This window comes from Xenopus tropicalis, chromosome 7 (assembly GCF_000004195.4).
Source record: "Xenopus tropicalis strain Nigerian chromosome 7, UCB_Xtro_10.0, whole genome shotgun sequence".
NCBI lineage: Eukaryota > Metazoa > Chordata > Amphibia > Anura > Pipidae > Xenopus > Xenopus tropicalis.
Window position 1 is genome coordinate 126,907,893 of NC_030683.2, and position 17,562 is coordinate 126,925,454.

Consider the following 17,562-nt stretch of genomic DNA (forward strand, 5'->3'; position numbering starts at 1 on the left):
TTTCTAATAGCAGAGATTTTTCTCAGTCATCCTGTCACACCCTTCCCAACTAGAATGAAAGTGAAAGAAAACCAGGAGAATGTATAGACCCTACAGATGCTGCTATAGCCCCCTCACTGCAGATGCTGATCTGCCTCAAAGCTGTACGGACCTGCTGCCCGGTTCTGGGTCGGAGTGAGAGCAATTTGGGCTGGACGGTGCCTCCTGGCTGGAACAACAAACTTCCTTTAGAGGTAGGAGATACATTAATCCTTATTGGGGCAGAACAGCCCTATTGGGTTTATTTAATGGTTAAATGATTCCCTTTTCTCTGTAATAATAAAACAGTACCTGTACTTGATCCCAACTAAGATATAATTACCCCTTATTGGGGGCAGAACAGCCCTATTGGGTTTATTTCATGGTTAAATGATTCCCTTTTCTCTGTAATAATAAAACAGTACCTGTACTTGATCCCAACTAAGATATAATTACCCCTTATTGGGGCAGAACAGCCCTATTGGGTTTATTTCATGGTTAAATGATTCCCTTTTCTCTGTAATAATAAAACAGTACCTGTACTTGATCCCAACTAAGATATAATTACCCCTTATTGGGGCAGAACAGCCCTATTGGGTTTATTTCATGGTTAAATGATTCCCTTTTCTCTGTAATAATAAAACAGTACCTGTACTTGATCCCAACTAAGATATAATTACCCCTTATTGGGGCAGAACAGCCCTATTGGGTTTATTTCATGGTTAAATGATTCCCTTTTCTCTGTAATAATAAAACAGTACCTGTACTTGATCCCAACTAAGATATAATTACCCCTTATTGGGGTGCTGGGATATAAAAGGGCATGCAGCCATGTTATGTTAGGTTCTTAGTGCTGGGAGTGCCTCGGATAGAGGTGCTCCACATATATTCAAGTTTAGTAAGCAGTTTCAAGTAATAGGACATTCTAGGAGTGCCATGTAGGACACCAAGTTAGAATGGGTGGATATTGCCCCTCCAGGAGTGGTAGTGCGGTTAAGACCCCCCAGCATTACATCGGCTGGAGTGCAGGGAACTAAGTGGCTAGGTAGGTGGAACAGGTCACCGCTAGTCCAGGAGGCCGGATCTGAGGGTGCCTAGCGAGAGTACCAGTGTGGGTCCCCGTGGTGTAACGTCCTAGCGTGAGTACCGGGGGAACTCTATGAGAGAGTGTCTCTGCCGAGAGTATCGGGGAGAGCACCTAGAGGGGGCACATGAGCGTGAGTACCGTGGGGTAGTCCAACAGGAAAAGGTTCTCAATGAGACGTATGGAGATATGCCCTGCAATGTGTATGAATGATATGCCACTCCTGGAGAGGTGTCTGCCTTGAATAAACCGTTGCATCTGATTCACTTATACTACTGTGTTGTGAGATCTATCAAGCCCAGAGGACCACTACCAAGCTGGTAAGGTATAACCCCAGGGTGGAGTACATCACACCGGGAGTACGTGGGTCCCAGAAGGGGCATAGCATCCTGATCATTTCCCAGGGGGTGGATTATAGTTCCACAAGACCATCCCTGGGTGGAGGCACGCCATTAAAGGGAGAAATCCCTGTAAACCCCCATAGTAAGCGGGGGCTCAGGACTCCTGTAGCGCCAAATAAAGTAAATCAGCAGGTAGCAGCACTAGAATCTGCAAAAGTGGGCTACACATGGTTAAATGATTCCCCTTTCTCTGTAATAATAAAACAGTACCTGTACTTGATCCCAACTAAGATATAATTACCCCTTATTGGGGGAAGAACAGCCCTATTGGGTTTATTTAATGGTTAAATGATTCCCTTTTCTCTGTAATAATAAAACAGTACCTGTACTTGATCCCAACTAAGATATAATTACCCCTTATTGGGGCAGAACAGCCCTATTGGGTTTATTTAATGGTTAAATGATTCCCTTTTCTCTGTAATAATAAAACAGTACCTGTACTTGATCCCAACTAAGATATAATTACCCCTTATTGGGGGCAGAACAGCCCTATTGGGTTTATTTCATGGTTAAATGATTCCCTTTTCTCTGTAATAATAAAACAGTACCTGTACTTGATCCCAACTAAGATATAATTACCCCTTATTGGGGGCAGAACAGCCCTATTGGGTTTATTTAATGGTTAAATGATTCCCTTTTCTCTGTAATAATAAAACAGTACCTGTACTTGATCCCAACTAAGATATAATTACCCCTTATTGGGGCAGAACAGCCCTATTGGGTTTATTTAATGGTTAAATGATTCCCTTTTCTCTGTAATAATAAAACAGTACCTGTACTTGATCCCAACTAAGATATAATTACCCCTTATTGGGGCAGAACAGCCCTATTGGGTTTATTTAATGGTTAAATGATTCCTTTTTCTCTGTAATAATAAAACAGTACCTGTACTTGATCCCAACTAAGATATAATTACCCCTTATTGGGGCAGAACAGCCCTATTGGGTTTATTTTTCTTTCCTGTGGGAAGAAAAGACAAACTATGAAATTTTCTCTAAGGTGCCATTAAAGGGGAAGTTCACCTTTGAGTTAACGTTATGTGTGATGTAGAGAGTAATATTCTGAGACAATTTGCAATTAGTCTTTATTTTTTTTTTATTACTTGTAGGTCAGCAGCTCTCCAGTTTGGAGGTTCAGCAGCTATTTGGTTGCTGGGATTCAAATTACCTTAGAAACCAGGGTGGGGTTTGATGAAAAGACTGATGAATAGTGGAGGGGCTGAATAGAAAAATACATAATATAAAGTAATGATGATAATAAAACTGGAGCCTCACAGAGCAATAGGGTTTTGGCTGCCGGGGTCAGTGACCCCCGTTTGAAATCTGCAAAGAGTCAGAAGAAGATGGAAAATAATTAAAAAACTAGGGTGCAATAGTGGGGGTGGGCATTTACCTCTTCTGCCTGATATCTACTTATCTATAGTTCCAGGGCTTTTTGTTTTTTTTTTCTTCATCAGATGCATTGGAGCCAATGGGCATTTTTTCTTGCCCAAAATACACTGGAATACATTCATTCAGTAGTTTATTTGGGGACCCCCCAACGGGCCTACTGATATCCGAATTAAAATCAGCCAGGTGTCTATTGGGCAGATTTGATTTTGCCATCGGATTGAGGAATGAGACTGAATTGTCTCATTGATGCAATGATATGGCAAATATTGTTCTGCAGTTAATGAACATAATAATTAGTGATGAACTAAACTGCCCCATTTCGCTTTGCCAAACAATTTGTGAAACTGCAGGAAAATAAAAATTGCTAAATGGCTTACATTGGATCAGTGGGTGTTTTTATGTCCTGCATGAAAAAAAAAACAGTGAAACTAAACCCATGGCAAAATTCTTATGTGGATTTGTGAAAATATTTGGCACAGTAATTTTGTTAATAATCTGTATTAGGCAATTCCTAGTGATAGGGGTACACCAATCCAATACGTTATAAACTAATGCAGGGACAAGATTTTCTCAATTTTGGGGATACTCCATCACATAAAGCTCTTTGAGCCCCAGGGGGAAAAGCACTATATAATACACCCCCTTTCCTACTTATCTGCACCCTATAATTATAATTAAAGTTTTTTCTGTTTCAACAAACATTGGGTCACTCATTGGGTTTCAGGATCTGATTTGAGCAAAACCCCTCAGTTCCTATGTTGCTGTTCCATTGTTGGTCAGCCAGTTGCCTTCGGCCAGTTGGTAACAGACTCCTCTGTATAATTCTATATATATATATACAGTGTCTTTTTCCTCTTGCAGTGCCTCTAACTGGAAATATGCTGTTTTCTTTTATAATACTGGCTTTGCTGGTCGGCATAGCATTACGTAAGTACCCCATTTCTGAATAAATCCATTTTCATGAATGAATTTTAATTCATGGATTTGCTCAAAAAAGTACATTTTTACAAAAAAAGTAAATTTCTCTGCAGAACTGTACTAGCCGGAAATGTTTGCTCATCCCTATACATAGACATTGATATTTATTGCACTTATCGCCATGTATTAATAGTGTTATGAAACACTAGCACTTGTACTAAAAAAAAAAACGGTTAGTTATCAATAATCATTAATATAAGTTCAGGCGGAATTATTGTAGTTTATATGTAATAATTTGCTGACAATCATATGCTGAAAAAACAGTGATATTCTGCTAATTAAAAATATAAATGGTCCTCCGGTGAGGGTAAATAATAATTTAAAGACAAAGGAAAGGAAGGAAAAGGGAGGCTGCTCTGGGGTTTGTGCATCTCAACACATTTGCTACATGTGCAAAGAAGAGGAGAGTGTGAACTCAGACATTGCAGTTCTTGATGGGACTGATCTCTCACAGCTGGGAGACCAGTTTTTCTAGTAGTGGTGGGGAGGAGAGCAGGGCTAGGTCTAGGCAGATTGTGGTTATAGGGGGATTCAATTATTCGGAAAGTGGCTGGGGTAATTTGCCACCCGGATCGCAATAACCAAACTATTTCCTATCTCCCAAGTGCCAGGATTTCAGCATGGGGTTAATCGGGTTGACAAATTATTGGGTGAGGGTTGGGCAAGACCCAACTGTCTTGGTACATACTGGTACTTATGGCAAAATTAATGGCAGATGAAGGACCTTAAAGACTGTGTTCACAGGAGATCATCCAAAATCTAATAAGGTTTTTCAATGTAATTTTTTGGATATGTTTCCTGGGCCACTTGCAACTTTACTAAGACAGTAGGAGATTAGGGAGCTAAATGTGTGGACAAAGTTTTGATGTAGAAAAGAAGGGTTCCTGTTCAAAGAGCAATGTGCTGATATTTATTGGGGTACAGTCTATACACACAAGACAGATTGCACCTCAATACAAGGGGAAAAGAATGGCTAAAAGGCTGGAGGAGTGTTTAAATTAGGCAAGGGGCAGTAAGGTGAGTTAGAGCATTATGGAGAAGCTAGGGGCTGTGACATTAGAATGGGGGACAAGTGAGAGGGGCACATAGTATACCAGTTAAGAAGATCCCACTATTGTCTAACAGTAACTAATTCTCCAATGAATAATGTGAATATCAGACCAAAGACATGTTATATATTCTTTCTGCTTGCAATGCCCTGAGCTTGTCCGGCAAAATGGGAGAGCTAGAGCTGGTACACAACACTACAGTATATAATCGGTGTATACGATTGATAATCGGTTGTCTTTATGTAAAGCCAGAATTAAAGCCATGCACTAAGAACGTACCAAGGAAAGTACCAAGTGGGTGTGTATGGAGGCTATAGAGGTAGAGTGTTTAGCTGGACTTAGGGTTACTAAACCTGCCACAAACTGCCAAGTATAAGTCAGGGGGATGAGGCCCAGCTACTATTGCAAATGGAGGAGGCTTCACAACTGGGTCAAGTTGTTATTATGGGGGACTTTAATTATCCGGACATTGACTGGTGTAATGGGGTGGGTAGTCAGAAATAGCTAGTAGGTTTGCTAAATGACAGGTAGTTCAGAAACCTACTGGGAAAGACTCTCTTTTGGATCTGGTGATATCTAATTAATCTCTGGCATTTGTGAGGGGGGCATTTAGGGTATAGTGATCATAACATGGGCTACTTTGGGATTAGCTTGCAGAGACAGCTCTATATGGTAGGCTTTTCATAGGGTTAAACACTAAAGGAAAATGAAATGTCTTTACATCAAATGTACCTGTCAATATATTCTCCTTATAAGTAAGGAAAGACATAGCAAAGCAAAATCTTTATGGTTTAATTGAAAGGTTTGCATTGAGGTCAGTTAAAAAGTGCACATTTGAGACTTTTTTTATTATAGGAGTGTGTGCGCGTATAGGCCTTTTGTCTTTCATCCCAAACTAACTGTGTAACCAAATACAGCATCTCTTTGTTCTTACAGTACTTCTATGTGGAAAGCATCTATTGCCGTTTTTATCACTGGCCCTTTTGACTGGCGTAGCAGTATGTAAGTATAATGTGTAATAAAACTCGGTTACATTTCAATTAATACTTTTCCTGCCAAAAGTATAGACTGTACTTTCTCAGCAAGGAAAATAATGTTTATGTTTGAAGTTATGACATCAGTCTATGTTAATGTCCTGAGGCTTCTTAATTAGTTCAATGGATAAATGTTCTAATCCCATTTTCGCAGCCAGTTGCCGTTGGGTTACAGACTTTCTGATCTGATGAATCCATTGTAAAATCTTGCCATTCTAAGATATAGTTTCTCTTTGCTCTACAGATGGTCTGACTGGAAAGATTCTTCTAGGACTCCTAGTATTGACCATTCTGGTCAGCTCAGAATTATGTAAGTATAATGTTTCCCTAAAGCTGAGGGGTACAGTGAGTGTTGGCTCATTTCATTTATAGAAAGGGAGAGAGAACCCTGTCCACAAAGTCATTAAAATGTATAAATTGTATATTTATCTATGTATGTATGTATTTATAGTTGGGCTGCATTGAACTAGTTTTTGGATTTGGCCAAATACCATATCCTCTACAGAAGAGCTGCCTGAATACTGAATTAAAGTGGTTATAAACCCAACTATAACCCTGTCCCACTGCACCCCCTGGTTTTGCTATAGAAGTTGCCAAAAACATAATTCTAGATGCAAGGAAATTCCCCAATGAGAATTCTACTGAGCAACAATGTGACTGTAAGTGCAAGAGAAGTGACCAATGAGAATGCTGATTCCCAGCACTGTGTCAGGCCCCTTGCTGGTACCTTACATATAGAGATAATGATGGCATTTTTCCCGTCATTATATGGCACAGGAATCAGACATGGGGATAAAGGGACAGACTTGTTCAGTGCTGGGAAACTGTGCTTATTGCTCCCAACTCCAATTGCAGGAACAGAGAACAGGGAGCCGGATTTACTCACATCAGCTGGGATTCTCATTGGGGGATTTCTTGCATTTTAATGCAGTTTTATTGGGCAATATTGCTTTAAGAATACAACCCTGATGTTGCTGGACTACAGCTCCCAGCATGCCTAGCCCTTCATTATATGTTACATTATTCTGGGATTTGTAGTCCGGCAACAGCTGAGTAACGTTTGGTTGAGCCGCGCTGTGCAGCAGGGTTTAGTTCCCCTTTAAATGTATTTCTTCTACTAAGTTAAACAAATTAACTCCAAGTGAAAAGGACAACAGAGAAGGACCAATATCACAGCCTTCCCTTTGTAAAAGCATTGGGCCTGAGGGTTATACTGCTAATTATTTTGAAATAAATAACACCATGTCTCACTGAATGATTGCACTTATACAAATGATGGCTATCTATTTATCATCTATCTATCTATCTATCTATCTATCTCTCTCTCTCTATCTCTATCATCTCTCTATCTGTCTATCTCTATCTCTCTCTCTATTTCTCTCTCTCTCTCTCTCTCTCTCTCTCTCTCTCACTATCATCTCTCTATCTATCTATCTATCTCTCTCTCTATTTCTCTCTCTCTCTCTATCAATCTATCTATATATCTCTCTCTCTCTATCTATCATCTATCTATCTATCATCTATCTATCTATTTATCTATCTATCTATCTATCTATCTATCTATCTATCTATCATCTATCTATCTATCTATCTATCATCTATCTATCTACTTGAGCCTCAATAAGTTGCATTACAATATTTACCAAACCAGATAAAGACTCCCAGCCCCATACCAGCTGTCACTCTATATTTATAATAAATAAATATATAAACATTTATGACAAATGCAAAGCAAATACCTTGCTTAATTACAGGTAGCAATTAATCAAAGTTTTGTAGATTCTTGGCATGTTTATTTTGGTCAGATGGTCCTATCTATATACTGTATGATTACCCTCAATAACCAGAGATCTGATTTCATTATTTTACCTAAAGCAGACTAATGAAAGCTAATTGCTGACTGGTTGCCACTGGTAACTGTACTGGGGAGAATTAGCCCAGTATTACTGTTGAATGACTGTTAATGATTGTTAATGAATGGCAGAGCTCTCCTGAACCACTCCGGCCAGATTATTAGGGTATTACCTGATTACTTACCTGATAAAGGGAGCTATAGGATTGTCATTTTGGGGTTAGAAAAGAGTTTTTAGCAATTGATTTAGAGGGTGCAGTGTGTGTGTGATACATGGCATTAATCTGTTGAGTGTTTTGCAATTATGTTTTATAAGCCATTTAATACATTACTGTGTTATATCCCTCTCTTCCCATTCTAATATACAGCGTCTCTTTGCTTTTGCAGATGAACAGCGTAACACTCTTAAAAATGAAATAGCCCCTCAGGTCAAAAACCTGATACGTAAGTATAACATTTCCCTAAAGCTGAGGGGTACAGAGGGGGGCCCCTGGCAGCAGCCCCGGTGGGCTCCTGGCACCCCAGTCTGACGGATAGAGGGGGAAGCCTTGCTTTTCCTCAGCTTTTGCTGACTGGAGAGGCTCTAAGTGACATTGTCAGAAATCTGAACCCCCAATAATTGGATGTGACTGACATTCTAAACAACAGAGCCATTTACATAAAGGGCCTTATGAGCTGGACTTCATAAAATCCACAATCATTTATTTTGCTTTATCAACATTAAGAAACAGATTGTTTTCAGTACACCGTATCACCAGCTGTTTAACCCCTTCTCTCTATGCTACAATAGACTAAACTAACACAGAAAGTTAATGATAACATTGAGGAATATTGGCCTAGAACATAATATTTGTAATTGGATAGAGAACTGGCTGAAGGATAGAGTACAAAGAGTGGGGGTAAATGGAACATTTTCTAATTGGACCAGTGTGGTTAGTGGGTACCGCAGGGGTCAGTCCTTGGGCCTTTGCTGTTTAACTTGTTTATTAATGACCTGGAGGTGGGCATAGACAGTATTGTTTTTATTTTTGCTGATGACACTAAATTGTGCAAAACTATAAGTTCCATGCAGGATGTGCCACTTTGCAGAGCGATTTGGCTGGGAAACTGGGCAGCAAACTGGGAAATGAGGTTCAATGTTGATAAGTGCAAAGTTATGCACTTTGGTAGGAATAATATAAACGCAAACTATCTACTGAATGGGAGTGTGTTGGGGGGATCCTTAATGGAGAAGGATCTGGGGGTTTTTGTGGATAACAAGTTGTGTAATTCCAGGCAGTGTCATTCTGTGGCTACTAAAGCAAATAAAGTGCTGTCTTGTATAAAAAGAGAGGAATGTAATAAAAATTGGTAATGGAAAAAATATTCACTAAGCCAAAATGTACTGTATGCCTCTGCATGAACACATTTGCCGTGAATATAAAGGAAAGCTAAACCCCCAAACAATGTAGGTCTCTATAACAATATATTGCATAAACAGCTCATATGTAAACCCCTGCTGCATCTAAATAACCCATTTTCATATAAATATACTTATTTAGCAGTATGGGCCATTGGGTAATCCTAAATAGGAAACTGCCATTTTAATAATTAAGGGCCTTGGGGGGGGGGGTGTCCCTTGGATGCTTATAATTTCTTTATAGGCACCCAAAGGGATAGGGGGTCACAGGCACGTGCATAATGTAGGGGGCGTATTTAGGTCCGTTGCTGCCCTATTGTGGGGAGCGTTAGTGAATGGCAGAGCTCTCCTGCACTCCTCCAGCCAGATTATTGGGTTATTACAAGCAGGCAATGATAAAAGGAGCTATAGAATTGTCACTTTGGGTTCATAGAAGAGTTTTTAGCAATTGAGATAATGGGACCGTGTGTCTGATACATGACATTATTCTATATATTCTATAATATATCTTTCTATTACTGTGTTATATCCCTCTCTTCCTCAACCACTTGTCATTTACCAGCTGGGCTACAGAATGTTATGTTTAATTTACAGTAATCTATGAAACAGAAGTTCCCATTCTAATATACAGCATCTCTTTGCTTTTGCAGATGATCAGAGTAACGCTGTGAAAAATGCAATAGCCCCTCTGGTCAAAAAACTGATACGTAAGTATAACATTTCCCTAAAACTGAGGGGTACAGTGGGGGGCCCCCTGGCAGCAGCCCCGGTGGGCTCCTGGCACCCCAGTCCGACACTGAATGTAACAAGTATAGAGGGGGAAGCCTTGCTTTTGCAGAAAGTAGAGCCTTTTCTGTGCTTTGCTGACTAGAGAGGCTCTGAACAGCATTCCAAAAATAAGTGTTTCTACTGTCCAAATATGACAGAGAGGGGTGAAGGGCAGTTAAAATAGCATCTTCCATGGAGCGGCTATGACAATAAGCAAACTGAAAGGGAACTAGGCAGCATAGTTTAATATGTGGCATCTGGCATGACTGATATGGGGACAGTAGACTAAACTAACACAGAAGGTTGATGATCAAATTAAGGAATATTGGCCTAGAATATAATATATAATATCTGTAATTGGATAGAGAACTGGCTGAAGGATAGATTACACAGAGGGGGGTAAATGGAACATTTTCTAATTGGGCCAGTGTGGTTAGTGGGTACTGTAGGGGTCAGTCCTTGGGCCTTTGCTTTTTAACTTGTTTATTAATGACCTGGAGGGGGGCATAGAGAGTACTGTATCTAATTGAGATAATGGGGCCGTGTGTATGATACATGCCATTATTCTAGAATATATCTTTCTATTACTGTGTTATATCCCTCTCTTCCTCAACCACTTGCCATTTACCAGCTGGGCTACATAATGTTATGTTTAATTGATGTTTAATTGAAGAAGTTCCGATTCTAATATACAGCGTCTCTTTTCTTTTGCAGATGATCAGATTAACACTCTAAAAAATGCAATAGCCCATCAGGTCAATAAACTGATACGTAAGTATAACATTTCCCTAAAGCTGAGGGGTACAGTGAGTGTTGGCTCATTTTGTCTACAGGGAGGTAGAGAGGGTCCAGTCCTGAAGGCCACAGATTGCCAAGTGGTCTTTCCCACAATTTCATTGGGTTTGAACCTCCCCCGCCATTAGTATTTATAGGCTTAATCCTTCCTCCCGCGCTTACGGCTTGTTGCCCAGACCGACACCTATTTTTAAAGGCATAAGGGGGCATTAAGGGGGTGGGTGTGGGGGTGCTACAACCACATGAAAGTCTGGTAATTCTTCCTGCAGAAGAAGGACCTGCTAAAATGGCTTATACCCCTAACTTCAGCCAGTTGGTACTTGGGGGGCTGTTTAATTTAAATGTTCATAGTGCAGTAAAAAAGACTTTTCCATTCTAATGCACAGTGTCTCTTTGCTCTTCCAGAAGGAGCAATATTTTCTGCTCTGCTCGGCATCGGATTATGTAAGTACAGTACAGGTATAGGATCAGTTATCTGGAAACCTGTTATCCAGAAAGCTCTGAATTACGAAAAGCCCATCTCCCATAGACTCCATTATAAGTAAATAATTCAATGTTTAAATGATTCCCTTTTCTCTGTAATAATAAAACAGTACCTGTACTTGTTCCCAACTAAGATATAATTACCCCTTATTGGGGCAGAACAGCCCTATTGGGTTTATTTAATGGTTAAATGATTCCCTTTTCTCTGTAATAATAAAACAGTACCTGTACTTGATCCCAACTAAGATATAATTACCCCTTATTGGGGGCAGAACAGCCCTATTGGGTTTATTTAATGGTTAAATGATTCCCTTTTCTCTGTAATAATAAAACAGTACCTGTACTTGATCCCAACTAAGATATAATTACCCCTTATTGGGGCAGAACAGCCCTATTGGGGTTATTTCATGGTTAAATGATTCCCTTTTCTCTGTAATAATAAAACAGTACCTGTACTTGATCCCAGCTAAGATATAATTACCCCTTATTGGGGCAGAACAGCCCTATTGGGTTTATTTCATGGTTAAATGATTCCCTTTTCTCTGTAATAATAAAACAGTACCTGTACTTGATCCCAACTAAGATATAATTACCCCTTATTGGGGCAGAACAGCCCTATTGGGTTTATTTCATGGTTAAATGATTCCCTTTTCTCTGTAATAATAAAACAGTACCTGTACTTGATCCCAGCTAAGATATAATTACCCCTTATTGGGGCAGAACAGCCCTATTGGGTTTATTTCATGGTTAAATGATTCCCTTTTCTCTGTAATAATAAAACAGTATCTGTACTGTGTTGGAGTAGTTTGGCTTTTGTTCAGTGGTTTATTTCTTATAGCATTTGTTTCTGATACACTTGGCATTTACTAGATGGGATAAAGACTTTTCTGTATAATTATATGAATCTTTGTTCGGCCATAACAGAGACTTTGCAATTCTAACATACAGTGTCTCTTTGCTCCTGTAGTTGCTCTAACTGGAAGTCTTTTATCATCGTTGTTATCATCAGGCCTTCTGCTCGGTGCAGGATTGTGTGAGTATAACATTTGCACTGCAATAGACTGTGTTTCAATGGATGGGGCCCTGGGTGCTAGGGGAAAGGATGGCAAAAAGGGTGGAGCTTTATTTAACTAAACAAGAGTTTGGTGGGCAAGTTGGAGAATTATCGGAAAGCAAGTGTTGATAGGAACCTGGGATGAGATTGGGGACAAGGGGAGGAGAGAGTGGGAGCAAGGGGAGGAGAAAGAGATCCCACTTTTAACAGTAACTAAAGGTCTATCCCTCCAATGGAAAATGTAACCAACACAGCAAATGCTAGCAACTCCCTTTGTCTTCTGGCAAATGTCAAGAGCAAGAGCCGAATTAGCCTAAATTCACCCGATATCGGCCACCCGTAGGTGGGGATATCAGGAGAAGATCCGCTCGCTTGGTGACTTCGCCAAGGGAGCGGATCTTAATATGTATGGCCACCTTAAACCAATCACATCAGAGCAAACTGATGATCCCTCCTATATTCCTGTATAATAATCTATGAGTAAGTCTGGGATGAGTACAATGTCTTTAGTGTATTGTTGGGTGTGAATCAACACCCAGCACAGGGCCCATTGTTTATTGCTTACTGTAAATAAAACAGCAAGCCATAATGTTTGCTGTCTATTGCTTTTTTACATGAAAGCCTGTAGGCTACTTTGTTAGAGATAAAATAGAAATATATCTGTATAATTATATTACTCTCTTCATTACAGAGATGTTTCCATTCTAATATACAGTATATTTGCTCTTGCAGTGCCTGGAACTCGAAGCCTTCTAACATCATTATCATCGGCCCTTCAGAGTGTATTGTGTGAGTAGAACATTTCAGGAAAAACGAGGGGTTTTACGCATTTTTAAATCTGAAGACTTTTTTTTAATGAAAAAAAATTAAATTTGGATAAACTTGAATATAAAAAAAGTTAAGATCATAATTTTTTCACCATCATTTTCTTGAATCGGGATAAACGTGATACCAAATTTTAATGACTAATTTAACTAACATCTAATTACCCCTTATTGGGGGCAGAACAGCCCTATTGGGTTTATTTAATGGTTAAATGATTCCCTTTTCTCTGTAATAATAAAACAGTACCTGTACTTGATCCCAACTAAGATATAATTACCCCTTATTGGGGGCAGAACAGCCCTATTGGGTTTATTTAATGGTTAAATGATTCCCTTTTCTCTGTAATAATAAAACAGTACCTGTACTTGATCCCAACTAAGATATAATTACCCCTTATTGGGGCAGAACAGCCCTATTGGGTTTATTTCATGGTTAAATGATTCCCTTTTCTCTGTAATAATAAAACAGTACCTGTACTTGATCCCAACTAAGATATAATTACCCCTTATTGGGGGCAGAACAGCCCTATTGGGTTTATTTAATGGTTAAATGATTCCCTTTTCTCTGTAATAATAAAACAGTACCTGTACTTGATCCCAACTAAGATATAATTACCCCTTATTGGGGGCAGAACAGCCCTATTGGGTTTATTTAATGGTTAAATGATTCCCTTTTCTCTGTAATAATAAAACAGTACCTGTACTTGATCCCAACTAAGATATAATTACCCCTTATTGGGGGCAAAAGCTTATTCTCCAATTCTATCTCCACAAGAGACGGAGTTGCTATTTTATTTTTGAGTTACAGGGCAAGGAAGTCACTTTGGCCAATATATAGTATGTACACCAAACAATCATCAAATTCATTTTCTAAACACATTTTTGAAATATGCCCAAACTAGTAAAAAAAAAATGTTGATAGATCTCTTTTCCTCCTCCTTAAGTCAAATCATTAAAGAATACAGATGGCTAAACAATTAACTATAGCTATTTAATACATTAACTCCTGGAGTTGGCACCCAATCAAGAAGGACTTTATATTTTTTTCTGTTCTATATTTATTGTATCTAGTGGGAATCTACCTTCATATTGAAACATTTCCTCCCCCATTCACTTAATGGAGATACAAGACAACTATAAAAAATAGAATTTAAATACTTCTCCTCTAATACTAACGATAGATTGTTGTTCTTATGGGGCTTATTTTGAGAGGACACACCATTTCCTTAGCATCAATACCTAAAAAAACAACAGGCAATGAACATTTTTGATTTAAACACAGGGGCTGATTTATCAACACTGGGCAAATTTGCTCGTGGGCAGATACCCATAGCAACCAATCAGTGATTTGCTTTTTTTCAGCCAGCTGCAGGTAGAACAATGAATACGACAGTTTGATTGGTTGCCATGGGTTACTGCCTACGGGCAAATTTGCCCAGTTTTTTGATAAATAACCCCCACAGGATTTTTACTGGAAACTCAAACACATAAATCTTGTCCCAACTGGAAAAATGAACAAAAAGTCCTCTTGGTGAAGCAAAAACGTGGAAAAAGTGTCTTTGAGTGGACTAAAAGTAAGAACTAGAATTGCCCTTTTATAACAGAACAAGGAGAAACCTTGAATAACCCAGTAAACATAGAGGAACCAGCTAAATATGATCCCAATGAATAGGGAATCAGGATAGAGGATTCCCTGAGGGATCCACTACGGGGTGGGGCAGAGGGGCAGTGAGATTCCTGCCAAGTCTGTACTCAGGGGAGTGTCAGTCTGTATTACACTCTGTATGGGATGTTGCCTGTACCACTGGCCTCTGAAGCTGTATTGTGAGTAACCCTGTGGGGGTTCAATAGACTCCTTCTATTTTGCTATTTGCAAGAACCTCTGGCGCCCTCTGTCTTTATTTTTCTGTATAGCAGCAAGAGAGGTGTAGTTGCACAACTCCCTCACCTTCCTCTTCCACTTAGCGAAGGCCCATTCTGGGTGAGAGAATACAGTGTAACCCACGTTCTACTGGTACCAGTCTGGGAAGGCAGCTATTGAGCTGAAATAGAGGTTACATTAGGAATTATTTATATTATATTATTATAACCCTGGAATAATGTGCAGAGGGTTAGGAAGGGCTGGACTCAATGGAATTATGTTTCCAGGTTTACTTACTGTGTCACTTTGTCTCAGCCCATTCAACAGCTTTTACCTCTAGAATCCCAGTTCCCATTTGCCGGTTGAGATACTGACCCCTCGGTATAATTATATGATTATTGTTTAGTAAAATAGACTTCTCTTTTATAATATACAGTGTCTCTTTATTCCTGCAGCAGGTCTGTGGGACAAAATAAAAAACGTATGGTCCAATCTTAAGAGTGAGGTCAGCAAAGCATCGTGTAAGTATAACATTTATGGTACAATGAGCGGGGGAGGGACATTTATTATCTAATTAAAGCTGTTTTCCGAATTTAAAAAACAAACTCGAAAATCTCAGTTCTTAGGGCAATTCCCATTGACATCTACATGAACTCACTAGCACTTTATTTTTTTGAAATTATAATTGAAATTAGTTGCAGAGTAAAAAATTTTGCAGCAAAAAGGAGAATTGAGTGTTGAGTATTGATATGTCACCTCCCTTCACAGTTCTCTGTCCTCTTCCCTGTATATTGAACTGATGCTATCTCACACAGCGACTAAGATCTGGCTTCAGTAAATAACACTGAAGGTGTGCAACTTGTGGTCACCAGAACTGAATTCTGATAGGATAACAAAGCCCTTGGTAGATCATGTGCCATTGACCTCATTGACTGTTTCATGGTTTGTCCAAATCTTTGCGGGATGGTATAGGTTTGAAGGGTCTAATTCCATTTTGCTAAAACAACTGAAATTCCTCAGATGTAAACTGGGCCTATTATCACCCATAATTTATACTGGTATCCCTGTTCTTGGAAACAAAGTTCTCTGGATATCAGCTGTGTATAAGGTACTGGTAGACTTGATGCAGACAACCTCTGGCCATTTGGAATGGGCATCAACAACAACTAACATCATAATCCTGAGAAATGGCCTTGCCAAATCAGTGTGTACATGTCACCAAGATGCAGAGGACCATCCAAACAGCTGAAATGGAGCTAGACTGTACCTGCTGACATCCATGGCACTTATTGGCCTTATTTGCTGATCATTTCCTGACCACCACACAAAGCTTCTAGCAAGTGACTTAATGTTTACTATTCCCAGACGGCCTTCATGAGAGTTGCCTCTCAAAGTGCTAGAATGGGATCTCTTTTGGTTTCTTCTACCCCTATACTGGGGGTTGTGTTTGTGGAATAATGTGCAGGGGGGTTGGAAGGGCTGAATGCCATGATACTAGCTCTTCAGATTTACTTACTACGTCATTATGTTACAAACTGGATTCCAAAAAAGTTGGGACACTAAACAAATTGTGAATAAAAACTGAACGCAATGATGTGGAGGTGCCAACTTCTAATATTTTATTCAGAATAGAACATAAATCACGGAACAAAAGTTTAAACTGAGAAAATGTACCATTTTAAGGGGAAAATATGTTGATTCAGAATTTCATGGTGTCAACAAATCCCAAAAAAGTTGGGACAAGTAGCAATAAGAGGCTGGAAAAAGTAAATTTGAGCATAACGAAGAGCTGGAAGACCAAATAACACTAATTAGGTCAATTGGCAACATGATTGGGTATAAAAAGAGCTTCTCAGAGTGGCAGTGTCTCTCAGAAGCCAAGATGGGTAGAGGATCCCCAATTCCCACAATGTTGTGCAGAAAGATAGTGGAGCAATATCAGAAAGGTGTTACCCAGCGAAAAATTGCAAAGATTTTGCATCTAATATCATCAACTGTGCATAACATCATCCGAAGATTCAGAGAATCTGGAACAATCTCTGTGCGTAAGGGTCAAGGCCGTAAAACCATACTGGATGCCCGTGATCTCCTGGCCCTTAAACGACACTGCACCACAAACAGGAATGCTACTGTAATCACAGAATGGGCTCAGGAATACTTCCAGAAACCATTGTCAGTGAACACAATCCACCGTGCCATCCGCCGTTGCCAGCTGAAACTCTACAGTGCAAAGAAGAAGCCATTTCTAAGCAAGATCCACAAGCTCAGGCATTTTCACTGGGCCAGGGATCATTTAAAATGGAGTGTGGCAAAATGGAAGACTGTTCTGTGGTCAGAAGAGTCACGATTCGAAGTTCTTTTTGGAAATCTGGGACGCCATGTCATCCGGACCAAAGAGGACAAGGACAACCCAAGTTGTTATCAACGCTCAGTTCAGAAGCCTGCATCTCCGATTGTATGGGGTTGCATGAGTGCGTGTGGCATGGGCAGCTTGCATGTCTGGAAAGGCAGAATCGATGCAGAAACATATATTCAGGTTCTAGAACAACATATGTTCCCATCCAGACGTCA

The 17,562-nt window shown here is 39.6% G+C and overlaps 1 protein-coding gene across 3 annotated transcripts in view; it reads left to right on the forward strand.

Moving 5' to 3' along the window:
• The window catches only part of LOC108648148, a 35,749-nt gene continuing 18,187 nt past the window's right edge, over positions 1–17,562 (forward strand). The window contains exons 1-11 of one of the 3 annotated variants that reach the window (XM_031906661.1): positions 1–233; positions 3,756–3,821; positions 5,858–5,923; positions 6,200–6,265; positions 8,195–8,251; positions 9,857–9,913; positions 10,689–10,745; positions 11,175–11,213; positions 12,220–12,285; positions 13,039–13,095; positions 15,447–15,512. In XM_031906661.1, the coding sequence (XP_031762521.1) occupies positions 3,773–3,821; positions 5,858–5,923; positions 6,200–6,265; positions 8,195–8,251; positions 9,857–9,913; positions 10,689–10,745; positions 11,175–11,213; positions 12,220–12,285; positions 13,039–13,095; positions 15,447–15,512 (580 nt within the window). In that variant the 5' untranslated portion in view covers positions 1–233; positions 3,756–3,772. The remainder of the gene's footprint in view (positions 234–3,755; positions 3,822–5,857; positions 5,924–6,199; positions 6,266–8,194; positions 8,252–9,856; positions 9,914–10,688; positions 10,746–11,174; positions 11,214–12,219; positions 12,286–13,038; positions 13,096–15,446; positions 15,513–17,562) is intronic. The other 2 variants (XM_031906660.1, XM_031906662.1) reach the window with 2 other exon arrangements.